The sequence below is a fragment of the Seriola aureovittata genome, chromosome 6 (genome assembly GCF_021018895.1).
Source record: "Seriola aureovittata isolate HTS-2021-v1 ecotype China chromosome 6, ASM2101889v1, whole genome shotgun sequence".
NCBI lineage: Eukaryota > Metazoa > Chordata > Actinopteri > Carangiformes > Carangidae > Seriola > Seriola aureovittata.
In genome coordinates this window covers 13,541,364-13,559,311 of record NC_079369.1, presented here as the reverse complement: position 1 = coordinate 13,559,311, position 17,948 = coordinate 13,541,364, and the positions used below count along the sequence as shown (strand labels likewise).

General features: G+C 40.9%; 2 protein-coding genes across 3 annotated transcripts; both read right to left on the bottom strand.

Moving 5' to 3' along the window:
- Nucleotides 1-16: 16 nt before the first annotated feature.
- On the bottom strand, nucleotides 17-8,700 carry clcc1 (chloride channel CLIC-like 1). 2 transcript variants are annotated; one of them, XM_056378315.1, is made up of 11 exons: nucleotides 8,355-8,700; nucleotides 8,098-8,205; nucleotides 6,699-6,809; nucleotides 6,309-6,530; nucleotides 5,830-5,970; nucleotides 5,626-5,725; nucleotides 3,499-3,596; nucleotides 3,106-3,252; nucleotides 2,418-3,008; nucleotides 2,239-2,289; nucleotides 17-1,662 (listed from the first exon to the last, which is right to left on the bottom strand). In XM_056378315.1, exons 1-11 carry the CDS (start codon nucleotides 8,484-8,486, stop codon nucleotides 1,549-1,551), a joined length of 1,815 nt encoding a protein of 604 aa, XP_056234290.1. In that variant the 5' UTR covers nucleotides 8,487-8,700; the 3' UTR covers nucleotides 17-1,548. The 2 variants fall into 2 exon arrangements, with proteins under 2 accessions (XP_056234290.1, XP_056234291.1); XM_056378316.1 differs by lacking the exon at nucleotides 2,239-2,289.
- Nucleotides 8,701-9,495: 795 nt separating this feature from the next.
- Nucleotides 9,496-17,712, bottom strand: ftsj3 (FtsJ RNA 2'-O-methyltransferase 3). The gene is made up of 21 exons (XM_056379516.1): nucleotides 17,537-17,712; nucleotides 17,336-17,441; nucleotides 16,864-16,910; nucleotides 16,362-16,441; nucleotides 15,801-15,900; nucleotides 15,288-15,482; nucleotides 15,072-15,187; nucleotides 14,754-14,858; nucleotides 14,518-14,618; nucleotides 14,273-14,359; nucleotides 14,011-14,166; nucleotides 13,508-13,643; nucleotides 13,096-13,289; nucleotides 12,595-12,709; nucleotides 12,313-12,394; nucleotides 11,972-12,110; nucleotides 11,637-11,731; nucleotides 11,257-11,359; nucleotides 10,611-10,794; nucleotides 10,316-10,410; nucleotides 9,496-10,190 (listed from the first exon to the last, which is right to left on the bottom strand). The coding sequence occupies exons 1-21, from the start codon at nucleotides 17,601-17,603 to the stop codon at nucleotides 9,920-9,922; spliced, it is 2,574 nt and encodes an 857-aa protein (XP_056235491.1). The 5' UTR covers nucleotides 17,604-17,712; the 3' UTR covers nucleotides 9,496-9,919.
- Between the last annotated feature and the right edge of the window lie 236 nt (nucleotides 17,713-17,948).

Sequence of the window (17,948 nt, the reverse complement as noted above, 5' to 3'; positions counted from 1 at the left end):
CCACCACACACACAGCTGTTTGTCTTTCAGATTTATTTTGTATTGCAAAGAGAATTTAAAGATTTTTTTTTTCATACAAACAGGGTCCATTTTTTATCTTAAACAAATATGGCAGAAAATGACCATAAAATTCTCACAGATGTCTCAGATTAAAAATGAAAGCAGTGTAAATTAAATTATTTAATTTCTTATTGGCATTATTGGCCTGCCTGGCATTATGGACCTCATCGTTTGCAGATGTTTTTCATTATCCTATCCACCGCTTCTTTGAGATGTCTACTTCTTTCAAGCTGCTGCTTCTCTGTACGGTGACGTGATTTTCATACTGTCACTATCTTGGGTTTGCAGTAAACAGAGTGAGAGCGGTGGATCAAATCGAAACATGGTTCCCATGCAGTGATTAATGATTTTCTTTGAGCTAAAAACCTACTTTTTTGGAAACTACAGAATCTCTCGTCACCTACTGACTGTCAGAGCGGACACGAATACTGAAAGGTCAAATGTTAAAGTTGCTGTGAACTGGATATAACCTGGGTTCAGCCTGTTTTCATATCAATAACAGAAAATTAGCAACACTGACATGCATTGTGTTGCTATAAACTGCCAGCACTCTTACTCACACATGACTGATACATGAAAAAAGAAAAAAAAAAAACTCTTTTCAGGCAGTGTCTATGCTGTATCTTCCTTGTATTCACCAGGGTGCGAGTTTCAGTATGATATCATAATAACACATTGATACATATATGATGATGATTTGTGATCAGAGAAAGATCTATCCTCCATTAAACCAAAAGCTGGACATTCATGATATCTGATTTCTACAAAGGTCACCATTGTAGTGTTTCTCATATAATAAATTAAATAATGAATTGTGAGCAAAATGGAAAATACTGTAAAATTAGCATTATGCGTATGCATATTCTGCCAGATGTACATACATCCCGTAATGCTTTGTACAAGCAGTTTGTCCTTTTTCATAGAAAATGAAAGGAGGTATCTGCTGCTCAGCAAAGCTGATAGACAATCAATCACCACAAAAATGGCTTATTGTAACAAAACAGCAAAGAAGAAATACTACTATCCCTTTTAAATTACAAAACCCAAATATATATCTAAACTTCAAAAGTTGAAACACTGTCTTCATTGTGCTACCAAGTTTTACTTGGTCTTTTATCATTACATTGAATCTAGGAAATCGAGTTCTATGCGATCTTGATTCCTGCCCATGGATAAAACACACCAAAACACCAGATCAAGTAAACAAAACTGTATCTGCTTTCTGTTTCCCTGGCCCTGGTTTTAGTCTGGCTGCTGTGCAGTTGACTAAACTCTGTGCTCTCTCTGACTGAGGAAATAAAAATCAGTCAAAATCATCATCAAATGTAGAACAGATTCATCAAACAGAGGGGCACATTCAGGTGACTACACGGCAACAAGATTAAGTCAGTGGTGGTTCCACATTGGGCTGCCTTTAAAATCTTGCTGATGTACAATTCAGCAATGTCTGTCACCACACACCAATGACGCTGTTGATGTAGCAGCTGTCTACTCTGGTGCTGGTGCTGGTGCTGGATTTGTCTCCTGAACAGGAACTCCGACAGTTTCGATGTGTGTCAGTGAGAGAGAGGAGGTCCTGTCTTCAGCTGAGGCTTCCTGGCCCTGCAGTGAGGGGGAGGATAAATGAGGAATATATTACACAAAAATGTTTATATACTGAAATAAAAATGCCTTGTGGCAGCATATAAAACATCCATTAACCAAAGTATGACATCCATTGCCTGACACTTAGTTGCATGCTACAAGTCCCAATTTTTTATTATTCGCTGCAACAAGTCCTCAAATGGTGATAGAAATTCACAAACTAACTACTACTACAACTACTTACTACTGCAGTGGAATTCAATATCAATTGTTCACAAATGTCACATAAATAATCATCTACTATACTCATGAGAGGAAAATAAAAAATAATTCTGGTTATAGAGCAGAACAATTTGGTAATTAATATACCATATATATTTAAATGATTTCATGAGATTTTGGTCATTATCAAGCTCAGACAACAGCAAGTATGCCATCGCATCCCAACTGAAATCCACTGCACTTATAATTTGTTTAACGGGTTACTGGCTGAACACCTTCAGAAGAACAAGACAAACTCAACAGCTAAAAAAATAAAAACACTTGCCAAATACCCAAATAAAAATATGATCTAGTTATTAAATACTTATTTACCAATTTGTGAAGCATGTGAATATCCACCATCCTGTTTGTGCATTCGTAATGCTGAAGCATTAAAGACAATAAACAGGGTACTTTAAAGTTTTCATCACAGTTAAGAAGCGCTGATATGTCTTAAGTCTGACATTAAGATAAATTGGATTTACTTTTCATGTATTTCAAAAAGAACTCACTGGAACGTCAGTCTGTGAAGGCTGCCCTCCTGCAGGCTGAGGTCTGAGTGCTGCATTGTCTCTGCTCGGTTCATCCTGAGAACGATCCTTTTTCACTTTCAGATGTTTAGCCTTTGATTGAGATGAATCTGACTCAGTGGGTTTAGTTTTTGCTTGGGATGTTTTCGGAGCAACACTGCTAGCGCTCGCTCCTGCCGGTTCCTCTTGTGTCTTCGGCTGGTTTTCTGAATCTGAGTCAGCGGAGAGATTCTGCTCGGCCTCGGATCCTCCTTCGCGCCGTGCAGCATCCGTCTCATCCTCACTATAGACAGGTAGGAGTGTCTCTACTCGCTTTTCCTCGGGTCTTTTGGGGGCCCTCTGACGAACGTCATTCCTGCCTAACCTGCCTTCATTGGCTTGGTGCCTTGGGGCTTGGTGCCTTGGGGCTTGCTGTGGCGCGTCCCCTTCTTCAAAGCGGTCGCGACCCTCGATCCTCTGGAGCTGAGGCTGATGCGGCTCAAGCTCCGGAGGCCCTGGATCCCTTCGAGGACGTCGCAGAGGTGCAGTGATGCCATGCTGGAAGACTGCCTGCACACTTGCATACAAGACTACCTGTAGAGGAGTAAATATAAATATACCAGCATAGAGAAACACTGTCTGATATTTTGTGTTATTAATATGTCAGTGAGTATTTAATGAGGGTCCTTACCACAATGGAGAGAACGACTGTGAGGAGAACTGGGATCTGCAGGGTAACTGGTAGATCTTTGAGGAGGGCTCGAAGAAATTCACTGATCCCCTGGCCAAAGTGCTTCAGTGGCTCTGTGATGAAGGTTGTGATGGTAACTGAGATCGCCTAAACAGAGAGGGATGTTTAAAATCTAACCCAGTACTGAAGTTTAGGAGGACTTGAGTGTTGAATGGAAACCAATTTACATGACTCTTATTACAGCAGTGCAACATTTTGGTTCTTTTACGTAGTGATGCCTTGAGAATGAGAATTAATAGTAATGCCATTATTATGTCAAGTTTTTGACACAAAGCAATAAATAGCCCAAGCAGGTACTCAAAATACCTACCACCACACAGCAGAGTGACCTACCTTGGTTGGGGGTACCAGCAGAACGGGGTTGACCATGAGGACTTCATAGTATTTCTTACAAGGGTCATCCTGAAGAGTCAATGTGCTTCTGAACCACTCTACAGGGAAAGAATCAAAGTCAGTCTATTACAGCAGCTGAGAGTGCTTTCATCATTCATCATTTTTCATATTAGTGTTAAACTGTGTCATTATTAGCATATGAATTCTTGAGTTATGGCCAAATATGTGTTTTGTGAGGTCACAGTGACCTTAACCTTTGACCTTAGACCACCATATTCGAATCAGTTCATCCTTGAATCCAAGTGAACCTTTTTTGGATGTAATGAAATTCCCTCTGGGCATTTTCTGATGTATCGCATTCAAAAGAACATGAGGTCACTGTGACCTTGAACTTTGACCTTTGACCACCAAAATCAAATCGGTTATCTTGGAGTCCAAGTGAAAGTTTATACCAAATTTGAAAGAAAGTCCCTCAAGGTGCCGTTGACATATCACATTCACGAGAATAGGACAGATGGACGGACAACCTCTAAACACAATGGCCCTCATTTATCAATCTTGCGTGAAAACAGGCGCAGATCTGAGCGCAGAATTGGTCGTACGATAGGATCCACGTGTGATTCATGAAACATTCGTATCTGACCAATCCCAGTGTACGAATGTTCGGGTCTTGATAAATGCGGCGGCTGAATTCGATCGTCATTAACATGTTACGCCCTTAAATATTCCTGGTTCGGAGGCCTCGCCCACTAAGGTCGAACATGGAGAGAAGAGTTACTGGCAAAAAACGAAACTTTTCAGAGATGGAGATCGACATCCTGACATTCGAGGTGGCGCAAAATAAGGATGTGCTTTTTGGCAGTCTGAAGAGTGGGATCACAGGAGCTCATAAAACCGCTGTGTGGAAGAGGGTAACGGAGATGAGTTTGGCTCTGCAGTGCCCCCTCCTGCAGCCGCGCGCCAACACAGCTGTTTTGAAAAATAAAAGAATCGTGTGTCCCCCCCCCGGCCACCTGGCCACCACGTTTAAAAGTGATAGCTTGGCATCACAAATCACCTGTAAATTTATAGAGTGGTAGTTTTTGCGATTGATGAATGCGTAATCATTTATGGATGGTGCCTTCAGACGCACATGAGTGCAATCAATTGCTCCAACCAAATTTGGAAACCCAGCAATCTGGAGATCCCTGCGGTCTCTGAAAACGCGCTCACATCTGACACGCGCGTATTCCTCCAAAACGAGTAAATCTGCCATCGTTATGATTTGATAACTGTCAAAGCATCTGTTTAAATAAGGGAATGAGTAAACATCTGACCAACCACAGTGCAACAATGATTATATCACCAGATGCTTTTAATTGTTGTTCCACTTGTGTCATACCCATCGGAAAAAACAAAAAACAATTACACAATTTTGCCATGAGTTAATTTGCAAACACACATTTCTGCTTGTATTTATTATTATTTCAAATATGCAATAATTAGATGTCATGTTAGGCTATTTAGGCTATTATATTTTTTTATTGTAGAAAAAAGTGGTATCAGTAAAAAACGTGGGCTTTTTTAAAATTCAAATTTTTTTTATCTTGTTTTATTCGTTTTAAGAATCCGTTTTGATCTGTTCTAAATATGTGACTGTTTATGCTAATGACAGCTGAGGTTTGTTTAATAATTATATTCAGACTCAGTCAGATTTTGCTGTGCTGCACCGCAAATCCAGACTCAGATTTGCGTACACGAGCTCAGACCTGACGTGAGATCTGATCGTAGCTCCTGCTCACGTCCAAATTGATAAATGCCGAAGCCTGCGTGGAAATGGTCGTACGCACGGTTTTCTGCCGTACGTTCGTTTGATAAATGAGGGCCACTGCCTCCAAACGAATACAGATACACACCAATATTGATACTTCAGGTTTAAAATCTGATAACAATATATCAGTGGATAGAGAATTTTTTCTAACATAAGCATGAAATGTACAAATCCCTTTAAAAAAAAACTGTAGCCATGAAACACACATTTTACAGATCTGAAGATCATTCAGCCTTTTTACAAAGCTGAGAATTTTGGAGATACGAGTTTTTCACAGAACACCAAGGACATGTATGTTCCACTTGTTATTGGCTTACCTTTCAGACTATCACTCCAGTCAATTTTCTTCACTCCAGTGCATTTTTCATATACACTGTCCATCTTTGCTATGTTGCTTTGGTGCTCAGCAAATTTAATCTGGACAAAAACAAATGTAATGGCATTACAAACATCGTATTAGTTTAAAAGAAAGTACTGGATAACAGCTCAAACAAGAGCAAGAGAACTGAAGAGCTATTCACCTTATAAAGGTAAAACCAGTTCCAGACAATACTGACGAAGAAACAGACAGCAAACAGTCTTCTGAACTGCACGAACCAGGAAACAGTCGACCACAGCTGAGTGCTGATGATGGCCATTATGACCAGAACACCCAGCCCCACCTGAAACACAAGCAGGGAGAACAGAGGGAAATTCTTCTTGCATGAGTACTGCGATGACTGACAGATAAAAGCAATCACATAAATCTGCTTTAATCTTTCATTACATGTAAGATCTTCTGTGTTTTCATCTTCAGACATTAACACTTTCTCTCTACATAAACAAGGTACTCAAGTTTGCAATACACTCTTAGTTTCACTTCAAACACAGGCAAAAAAAAGACAGAACTTAGACTCTGGTTCAATCTGAAACAGTGAGTCACTTTTTTCCATGGATAGCACGTGACCAAACTATCTCAAAGACTCATAAACAAGGACTTCAGATCAGTGAATGAGCTCACTTTTAACAGCGTGTCAATCTCCACGCCGAAAGTGTCTTCAAAACGCCACTTCCAGGCCTCATAGTCATGTGGTTTAAGATCCACCAGTATCTGACTGATGGCATTGTCCAGAGCCCCGGTTCTCCAGTTGTCTTCACCCTCCAGAAGTGTCTGAATCTCTGTTATGGATTGTTTGGACAATCTGATTTTGGCATCATAGAAGAGGTCTGAGGAGTCACTGGGCTGCGGAGAAAAAGGGACAAGTGTGTTCAAACGCCAGTGCCCTGTTTTCTACTATTTGGTGCCAACAACACCTGGGTTCTTCATTATTGAAGCAGAATTATAAAATTATATAACATCTAAATAAAAACATAGTACAATTATGTAATACAAAATAAAATGACCACTAACCAAACCAAGTCTTTTTATTTCCTTCAACAGCCTGCTAAGGAATCTCTTGAACACTGGATTGCACGTAGGCTGCTGTGACATGTGTGTGATCTTCTTCTTTTGTTCCTCAATCTGGAAAAAAAAGCAAAGCACAATGTTTGTGATGCTTGACTGATTGAGGGAAGGCAGTTTTTTTTGCTCATTTGTCATATAGGGATTCAGTTGTCTCCTGCAACATTGATTCACTCCTGGGATAGCAGCACATACATGCAGTGACCAGCAACAGTTGTTTAATTTTGAACTGGTTCTATGATTTTTATTGTTTTCCTAATCTTTGCCAGTTGCTCTCATGCGTTGAAATGCGTCTGTAATGTTTTAACAGAAAAGTCTGGGGTAACTGTCTGTAGCAGAATCACTGGTATGCATCAGCAAGACCCATCAGTTCTATATGATAAAAGATGTCAAAGAAATCAGAGTAAATTCAGCTTCCTACCCTGACATATAGAGTTTGAGATCCTGCTTTTGGTTCCCTTTTTAAAATCGCAATAGCCAAAACCATCAGATATGGAAACTCTGTCACACCCTCTGCTAAATAAATGAGGGTATAAACTCAGTCAAGATCTAAATTCCAAAACATTACACATTATTACACATAATTGAATTTATCAGTAAATAGTTTTATGTTGCGTCTCTCTTGCACTCAGGGTGTCTTCAGTGATCATCAAATTAAATTAATGACCTTGCCAATACCACATAGAGTGACATTTAATATCAATTTCACAATCATACTGGAAGAATGGAAAACCAGTACGGATGATATGGCTTAGAATATTTTATCATTATATCACATTTTCATCACGTCACAGCATTATATAACAATAATCCCTAATTATATAATGAATTAAATGAATGCAACCTTGGACTGCCAGTATCCACAGTGTTGTGATATAACCAGACGTACTGAATTGCTGTAAGTGGTTTCCTCAGCGGAACACCTAGCCAAACATCCTGTCTATTGTTTGAGCATATTGGAGACTAGCAAACGTACAATACTAGATATAGTCAAAATTCAAGTAATGGTGCTTTTGAATCTGAACCTTTTGAGTGTATTTAAAAACAGGTGTAAAAACTGGAAATGGACATTGAAAGAGGATAGATGTTTGAATGTTTATAATATTATATTTGCATGTTACAACATCTGGGCAGTAGTGTAGAAAAGACACATCAGTTTGTTGTTATAATGATCTGGGCAGGCCAAAACCACAAAGGAAAAAAGTTACTTACTAGCACTACCACCGTCTGTATTATAATTCTTATACATATGTTACATGCTGTATTGTTTTTTCTCTCTTGTTTGAATATTTGGACAAGTGTGTTATATGTGGGTTATCTAGTGACAAAATAAAGCCAAACCACCAACCTGTTTCTGTAGATCCACTACTTGACTGCTGCACGTCTCTAACTTGGCCTGGCTGGAGTCCTGAGTGTATTCTCTTCTTTTGGTTGCCACATTGTCATAGGTAGCTGGCTGCGGGTCACACACGCGCGCACACACGCGCACACACGCGCACACACACACACACACACACACACACACAAGTGATATCAGAATGGCTTCAGAGTATTCAGAGTAATAACAATGTTGACAAATGTAAGTACAGTCAGTGTAGACCTCACCTCAGTGGGCTTCCTCATCGTTTTGGTGCTTGAATCGTAGTTGAGCATATCATAAGGGTCGACCCAGTCGTCGTTCACCTGCTGCCCCACGGCAGCCAGTGACAAGCAGCACACCAGGACACTGAGGAACATCCTGGCAGAGAGGCACGTACTTCCCCAAACGAACCGTCTTGCTTTTTAGCTAACTAGCCCCGTGGGTGCAAGCGAAACAAGTTCAAGAGGTTAACAGTGAATGTGTGAATAAGTTGTGTTGTAACATAAATGTCTGCTCTAACTATATAAAACAACTCGACTACAGGCTACTACAAGGTACCGCCAAACAAGAAATGCTTTCCGGGACAACACTTTGACAAAACGGAAGTTAAGTATTTCGCAAAGGAGCATGGGAAATGTAGTTAGTTACGGGTACAAAAAGGTACAAAAGGATTGCATGTTCTTCTCTATGTTCTTCTAATGAATTTCCAGCAGATGTATGTGGTTGAAGTAATTTAAGACTTTTTAACTGTTGGGTTGTTTGATCTATGTATCATCAAAATAAATTTGTGTTTTTTATGTGAAATCTTAATCTACAAACAAAACTTAATATAGCTTAACTTAATATCAGTTGTAAAATAAATATGGTAAAATTAGGAAAGGAATTAAAAATAGCAAAAAGAAAATACTCCAATAATATAGAAACACCTAAAAACTGTACTTGATTAAACAGTTCTACAGCTTGTGTTAAGTGTGCATGCCACATTAAGTCACAGCTGTCAAACAGTGAGATTTACTGGCAATGACTGATAATATCTGGATGCAGATTAAAAAACACAAAAGAGAACTATAAAGCTATGACTAAACTGACCCAAATGACAAGTGAACAAAATTCTGATCCCATTTCTGCATTCGAGATTCAGCCTAATGTGTGATATGTGATCAAGACTACAAAATATAGCCTCACAACTGCTATCATGACACTGAAACCTGGTCACCTGGTGTATACTTGATCACACACCTGGGAGAGTCGAGCTTCAAAGTCCAGTCTCTCTAATTAATATAAAGTAACCAGTGCAACTTGTGAATCTGTTGGTTTCATTAGTCATACTGAGCAATCCATATTATTACTTAAATGACATATGAATGACACTGAAATGACAACTCATTCCAACAAAACATGTTTATTGCAAATATGTTGATTTAATATTTACAAACTCTGTTGAACATATTTATTGTTATTGTGTTAAACATGTTTAACAGTTCAGCTCTTCGATGAAACAGCTCCATTCAAGGAGCTCAAGGCAAATAATGTACATCTTCAGAAAGATGTAACCAGAACACCAGCACTGTAATACCTCTAGATCATAGCTCTAGTGTCCAGGGGTTTAAGGAACCTCAGCGAAGGTTGCTAAAAAGAGGGCATCCATGTCAATGACCAAAGTTCACTGTGTCCATGATACAGGAGCCCAAAGTGTGAGACCCATCTCAGCTCACAAAGCTCCATAAATGCTTACCTGCACACATGAGTCCAGGCAATGTTTAATCGTTAGATAGAAAGGCATGACTGCAAGAATGTTGTGGGTTCAAATTTATTTTCCTTTTCGCCCTTTACCACCCTTCATTCCTCCTTTGCCACCCTTTGACGGCCTTCCTTTGCCTTTGCCACCTTTTCCTTTGCCTCCTTTAGCATGTTGGTCTTTCCTCTGCATTCCCCGCATGTCTTTCTTCATGCGACTGTCCACCACTTTGAAGACTCCCTTGACACCAGGTGGCCGTCTCACCTTCTTGCCAGCTCCCTTTTTGCTCACAACGTATGTTACTTCTCTCTTCTCCTTTCCAACCCCTGCTTTCTTGTAGATACTGAAAGAATGACGCAAACACAAAAGACAAAATGACTGGATATTATTATTCCTAAAATTCTAATATTGCACAATAATGATTTCCTTTTGAGGTGCGGCTCCAACTCTACAGGTGTGACGTCATACCTCTTTAGCTGAGCCATCTTCTCCCTTTCAGAGATGTCCACTGTATTGACAACTGCCTCCGCTTTCTTCTTAGCCTGCTCCATCTTTTTCAGCATCTAGAAAAGTAACAGAGAAGTTGATAGATTAAGTTTATTAAACTAAAAAGTTTTGAATATTTTTGTGCAACACCATATAGATCCAGTAGCTGTAATATTTTCAATAATAATCCAGTTTTATCATCTTTTGGTGTCTTCAACATCTTTTTAATCATCTGTCATCAACAGTTGCACCGTTGTGTTTTTTTTCCTCGACCTACCCTCCTCTTCTTCCTGGCCTTGGCCTCAGCAACTCGTTTGATAGGTCGGGAATCGATCTCCTTCCATTTCTGTTTGTACTCCTCCACCATCTCTTTGGTGACTGGCACTGGCTTCTTCCGGTGTTTGCGTTCATCGTCCAGGAACCACTCAGGAACCTCCCACGCCTCGTCAGAGTTTGCAAACCTGCAGGAGCATACAAGAGGTTTGTTGCACAGGTACATACGATACTGTGTTAGGGTTGTGCTGATGGACGATGATCTTGGTCATCAGAGCGATCGCGGATAGCTCATGTCTTTCCCAATGTCAAGGCGATATTTTGCTTGTTTTCCCATTGATGTATTAACTCAGGGTAAAAAAACATTTTGTATGATTGACTCATAATAAACTCACAATGCCACATTTTTGAGAACAATAGAGACCTATGGCACACACGAATAAGATACAACACAGCAGAAATACTTTCATCAGTTCATTGTTGGGAAAGAAAAATACAGAGATCACCAACATCACACTTTGCTTAAGCTTTGTGAGACAATGTGAATCAGTTGGAAGGTAGACACACTTTGAACCACAACACACACACACACACACACACACACACACACACACACACACACACACACACACACACACACACACACGCACCTATGAAAGGAGCTGTCCACCAGGTCCCTGGCTCTCTTCTTAGACGTAGCGATCTGACAGCCGAGGGCCAGGCCTTCTGCATCTAGGATCCTGGCTTTCTTACCTGAGGAGAGCAAAACATACACACATCCACAAAGTTACACATAACTGAAAAAAGCTGAAGCAGTCTCACAGGTTCACTCTCGATTTTCTCACTCATGTAACCCAGCTCACATATGCAAATGTGTAAATTTGCTTTATAAAAAAAAAGCTTCTTACTCTGACTGTGTTTTAAAGATTTGGTTTTATCAGCAGTAAGAGGATGACCACCTGACTGTGGGATGTCATGAATGGGCCAGCCAAATATCTGAAATCTACAATAAGCATCTCCCGTTACTCACTGGTGCTTTCTACAGGAACAACCTGGAAGTCGTCAGCATCGGCTTCTCCCGACGTCCCACCAGCCCCCCTGGCCTGCTTCATCCTGGTGATCTCCCTGGAAAAAGGAAAGTTGAGCAAAGTTTTGTGTGATTTATTTGTATATTGTTTTAGCACTGAGCATTGTTTATGGGAATTATTTGAACAACAAAGGGATATACAACAGTGAGTTTGAACAACATGGAAATTAAGCTCATTCATTTTAAATCAATTTTCCTACCATACATTATACACTGCTTGAACACACACAAAAAAAAAAAAAAAACAGAATAGACAGCCACAGTAAATGAGGTTTTACTTCTCATCGTCGCTGCTGTCATCTGAGTCACTGTCACTCTCCTCCACAGCTCCCTGTGAAGGTCCTGCCTTTTCCTCCTCTGGCTGAGCAGTTTCTGCCACTCCCTCCTCTTCCTCAGCTTTCCTCTTTTTGGCTTTTCCTATAAAATAAAAAAAAAATTAAAAAAAGGGTTATTATGTCAGCCCCAGATTTAGGAGAGCTGCTATCCTTGTAAAATTGACGCAGTTTGTTTTACACTATCATTTTGTGTCGTAGCTTTAATGAATTGTGGACATATAATTTAGGAAAAAAAAAAAAAGACTTAATGAACGTGTGAATGAGGAGAAAGCAGAGGTGGTTACCTGTCTGTTTGCTCTGGAGCCACTCTGTCTGCTGGAGCTCGCTCTCTGCGTCTCCTTCCAGGTCGATCTCAGAGAAGATGCCCTGCAGAGCAAAAGGGCGCCGGGATCACAGGTTAGAGATCACACAGAAATCAACTCATTTGCAGGTGAAAGCCATGAGTGTGATCAGCAATGATGCGAAGGAAGAAGCAGGTGACCAATCATAGCGTAGCATCAAACTGTCAACGGCAAAAGAGCGGCCGAGCTGTACATGTTGCATTGTGGGAGCGCACACAGACAGACCTTGCTGAACCACAGGCTGGTCTCTCGTTCTTTCTTCTCGTCCTTTCCCTCCAGCTCCACCAGCAAACCACTCTCCTGCCCTTCATCCTCCTCCTCTTCCTCGGCGAACTGTACTCTGGGAAATACATACACAAAATAAGCAGATAATCACAAACTAAACTAGAGAATGATTCCTGGTTGTGGGTGAGTAGGACATTGTTTCCAGAAATTGTCAGGAGCAGGAATCCAAAAAGAGCACTGATCTTTTTTTCATGAAGTATTGACTTATATGGTACAAAATAAAATGAAAAACAAAATGTTTAAACAGGTTGCACCAGTTTAGTTGGTTTAAATTTAATCCTTAATTCAAGGGCTGAAATTAATACAGTCAGAGCACAATGAAAACAGATGAGTACGAACAGCACTCATGACTTCAGAGTAACAATTCTGGGGTTCAGGTCGCAGGTGTCAGTAAAATCAAGTAAAAGGCAGGACCGTTTCTGTCTCTGAACAGCTACTTACTTCTTCTTTGGCGCTTTCTTCTCCAGCGCTTTCTGTCTGTGCTCCACCTCTTCCATGTCCTCTTCATCTAAATCAGAGGCCAGGGACATTTTATCTGCATCGTCGTCCTCTTCCTCAGACAGGTGAAGGTCGTCTTCTTCATCTAACAGAGTGTCTGCTGCCTGCATGTCCCCCTTGGATATATCAGCAAGCGCCTGATGAAGAGAGGTTAACATGAGAGGAACATTCAGATGGCACTGATGAAAGATTCAGCTGCATCTCTGCGTAAACTGGAACAACGGTCAAGTTTAATAGCGGTTCAAAAAGTCCCCAGGAGTATTTACATCTGTATTTTGTTGAGTTCTGGCTGGGGACAAAAAAAGGGAAATAAAACTCTAATGGCAAGAGTGTAATAAAAACGGTGGTTCATTACCTTTTGCTTCTTGACGGTGGTGAGGGAAAACAAGGATGAGTCGTTGCCGTCAGCGATGGAGACGCCCGGCAGGTCCATCTTCAGCTCCACCCTCTCCCTCTGCTTCCTCCGCTCCTTCAGCAGCTTCCTCTTCTTCCTGTTGGAGCATGACAGTTATACAAAATCTGTTTTCCCAAGAAATGTTTTTTTCACTAAATCCACATCGAGGGCAACGGTGTCACTTTTCCTATGGCTGTTAAATCAGCAGCAATAGTACCTCACTATCTGATCCATGGGGTCTGCTGCAACTTAGAACTGTTGATTAGAAACTGCAATGATCAATACGACTGTGCAGAAGCATCCAGACAAATTCGGCACAAAGTAGAAGAAAGGAGGAAAACTGAAATCTTTTTTGGATTTTAATAGGCACCTTAACCCCATCAATTGAACAAGCAACACATTAGTTGCAGAAAATAGAGAAAAAATTAAAGTATTGAGTAAAAAGAAAAGAAAGTTTGCCATACCGTTTCAGGTCAGCCACCTCCTCAGCTTTCATCTCTGCCAGTTTCCTCTCCATTTCTTCCTCCTCGTCAGCGTCCATCTCCTCCTCCCCCTCTCCTTCTACTTTCTTCTTGTCTGGCTCTTCCTCTGAATTACTCCCATCTTCATCAGAACTTAAGCTATAAACAAAGCAGAGAGGATTTTTGATCTGCTGTGACACATCCTGGCAGAGACATAACAATTTTTCAGAAGCTTTTTGTAAATGTGCTGTGAAGAGTTGTTTACTTGATCTGCTGGTCAAGCTGTTTGGCCTCCTGCTTCAGTTTCCTGGCCAGGTATCTCCTCAGCTTGGACCTCCAGTTCAGCAGCAGGCTGCAGATGTGAGGATGGGGGGAAGGAAGAAAACACACAGACGTGCAAAGCTTGAGTTATTAATCATAGCATTCAATGTGCAATAAAAACAGCACAGAACATACTGTTGTTTTTCTAATGCACAAACCTCAGCAGTGACCCACATATAAAGGACTTACCGGAGTTCTTTACGGCCCAATACTTTGATGTCCCGGCAACACTCCTTTATCTCAAGACTGGTGGCTGAGTGAGACTCCAGGTCTGGGTTGTCGAAGGTGATCTGCGTGAAAAAGACAGAGTGAGATTACAGGCAATACAGGAAAGCTTTTCTTTAGTTCGATTTTTCTGTCTCTTCACTAAATCAGGCGAGTCATCCTCCACTGCATACCTAGTGGAGGTAGTACAGATATCTCACCTCACTGGCTTTACCCAGGAAGTCCACTGCGTTGTCGGCTTTGAGAAAGGATGTCACTGTGAAACTGTGGTAGAGGGTCAAATCACCGTCTGTGTATCCCTCCGCCTGGACAGAAGAAGAGCTGATGGTCAGTAACAGATGGAATCTTGGAATCAAAAAGTAGAAAACTGTTTGCGGGGGAGAACCGTAACACCACATCAACACCATAGCAAATGGTGGGTAAACAGCCATTCAGGTAATAACAGATTATGGGGGAAAAAATTCAAATTAGTAACTAGTGTTCATCTAGTAATCCATCATCCCATGCGGTGTACATGCCTTTGGCTTCTTGACAGGAATCAGCTCCCTCACAGTTTTGGCCTGCACCTCCACCTCTTTGAACGCATGCTTGGGGTCAAAGAATTTACCGTCGATTTTATCCGGGGCAACAAAGCCTGGTGAGGAAATAAACAAATTAGCTTTAGATGCGATCTGCAGAAGTGACCAAAGAAAGAGGCTAAAATCCAGTCGAATGACTGCCAGACAGCCACTGACCCTGACAGATGACAAAGATCTCGGCGGACTCGTTCCTAGACGCTTGCGGCTTGGTGGCCTGCACCTTCTTGAAGAACTGCTGGAAGATCCAGAGGAGTGGCTGGTAGTCTTTGGAGCGGAAGACCTTTGTGACGAATGTGCCGCCTTTGGTCAGAAACTCACAGGCCAGTTTCAGAGCCATGAGGGTCAGATGAGCTGGTGGGGGAGAGGGGAACAGAAGGAGATTTTGGGGCCGTTAGGTTCCAAAACCATCCATCCTGACTGCCTGGTGTGCCCTTCATAAACCATTCAGGGATCGAAACACAAGCAAACATGAGGAAATAATGGTAATTTCATTTTCCTTACAACGTGCAAATGTTGATGTACTTTTATCAATTTTTATCACCACCTTTTGGATAATCACAGTAAGTGCGTTTTTTTTAGCCTGTATTAGCTGGAAATAATAACTTTTGGAGACGTGCGATTGGAAATTTCAGTCTAATGTCCTGAAACTTTTGCTTTTACTGTACTTACCTTGTGAGAAGGCATCATGTTGCCAGTTGGCTCCCACATTTGGAGCTCCATCATTTAACACCACATCAACCTTCCAGGTCTGCAGCTCCTTTCGTAAAGCCTGTACATGGGACGGACGGTATGTCACTTAATAAATCCATGTTAAGAACTATTGTATAATATGTGATTTTAGAGACATCTGATCTTTGGAAAACTGTGCAGCTTTCAGGTGGAAAATACAAACCCTATTTGTACACTATCTTTTTCTATTTCTATTAAATTGATCACTCCTGACTGGGGCGGTCCACTAATTAGAAGGTCGGTAGTTCAATCCCCCGCTCCTCCAGGCGGTATGTCGAAGTATTCTTGGGCAACATACTGAACCCCACGTTGCCCCTGACGACTGTTCCATCAGTGTATGAGTGTGATGTACAAATGCGAGTCAGTAAGACTAGAAAAGCGCTATATAAGTGCAAGTCCATTTACCGTCACTCTGTGAATATCATTGTATGTAGCACTGCAGCCAAGACACCAATGTGTTTTCCTTCAGTGATCATCTGACCTCTGCAGCAGCTCTCTCACCTGTCTGCATTTCTCAGTGGTGATGTCTTCTTGCAGCGTCACCACATTGGGGATGGGCTTGATGGGAACCAGGTCAACACCTGACAGGAGGAAACAATTTAATTACATTTGTATTCAATTTAAACATTCACTTGCATTATATCTGGGTCATTGTCATTGATTCTAACTGTGGTTTTTCCAAACAAATAAATGACACTAGAGCTAAAACTGTTATTACCATTATTATTGTATAAAACCGTTTATTAACATTTCAATCCACAGAAAATTGTCATAATTGACCATACAATTAATAAAGTCATTGACAGATTAATCAATGGACAAAATATCATTAATTGCAGCCCAAACTGAGACTGATATTTTTAATGGATAAAAAGGCAGAGATTACGGTAGATATGATGCTAAGATATGATGCTATTAATCAATTTAGAGCCATAAAAGCAGATGAGAACAATTATTAAGTTTAGAAAACAGAACCAAAACAAAGTGAGAACGCCGTACTCACCAATAATGAGACTTGAAATTGGCATAAACTTGGACGCTACCTGTAACCTGCGAGGAGAATTTGAATTATCAGTGTCTTTAGATGTACTCATATTCCACAACACACATCATTCATTTGTTTCATTAGACAGACCTACAAATACACACTGTTGGCAGTTTGTCAGGAACAGCTAGTTCTGAAATAAATCCTTCTTCATGACGGTTGTAATGTTCAGTTTGTGTTGAAACTGTTTTAGAGAGATCTATTATTTAGCCTGTACTCATTGATATAAAGTCAGTGGACAAAATAATAACTTAATGAAGCTGATCTTAGACAGTATTGAATGAACACACAACAAGCTGTTCGCCACGGACCAGGGTCCCCAAACTGTGTTTAATTGTTTTTTCCTCTACGGAACAATCACTGCTTCAAGCCCTTGACAAAGTTGTCCACTAATATAAAGCATCTGATCAGGTGTTGACAGGCAGCTCACCATCCACCCGGAGCAGCACATAAGTCGACCAGAGCTCTGGCTTTCTGCAGAAACGTAAATTTACGGTTGAGCTGGATGAGTTTGAAGGAGGAACGAGAGCGATAGCCTGAAAAAGACAAGACAGGGACACGCGAATTAACTGGCAAGCCTGCTGAAGCTAATATCTAATGCTCGTTATCTTTTCTGAGAGTGGTACATTACCTGTTTCTTTAGCCAGGTGGTAGAATTTATCTTTTCGGGTCTTTCCGACTTTGAGTTTCTTCCCCATGTTTGTTGCTGAGGTTTTACAGTGGACTCTAACACAGAAATATCACACTTTTGTCGGGACTCACAGCACTCACACCATGTACATGAAAACAACACGTGTTTGTGCCCGAACACGGATGTTCCGGGTCACACTGCCACGATTTCTTCTTCTTCTTCCTCGTCTGGTTTGTTATCGTTCACAGGACGCTACCGCCACCTGCTGTCTGAAAGTCCAACCTGCATATACAGGACTAAACTTACAACATCGGTGGTAAGAAGTCGCTCACACATTTAATTAAATACTGTGCTGAAGTACAGACTTTCTACTTATACAAACCAAACCTGAATTCATAAAATATGCTTCATT

Coding starts and splice junctions, on each gene's coding strand:
- clcc1 (XM_056378315.1), bottom strand. CDS start 8,486: ATGTTCCTCAGTGTCCTGGTGTGCTGCTTGTCACTGGCTGCCGTGGGG. Junction 6,531..6,698: donor AAATAAAAAGACTTGGTTTG/GTTAGTGGTCAT, acceptor TTTTCTCCGCAG/CCCAGTGACTCCTCAGACCT. Junction 2,290..2,417: donor CTTCACAGACTGACGTTCCA/GTGAGTTCTTTT, acceptor TTAATGCTTCAG/CATTACGAATGCACAAACAG.
- ftsj3 (XM_056379516.1), bottom strand. CDS start 17,603: ATGGGGAAGAAACTCAAAGTCGGAAAGACCCGAAAAGATAAATTCTAC. Junction 13,290..13,507: donor CCACCGTCAAGAAGCAAAAG/GTAATGAACCAC, acceptor TCTCTTCATCAG/GCGCTTGCTGATATATCCAA. Junction 10,191..10,315: donor AAGATGGCTCAGCTAAAGAG/GTATGACGTCAC, acceptor TCATTCTTTCAG/TATCTACAAGAAAGCAGGGG.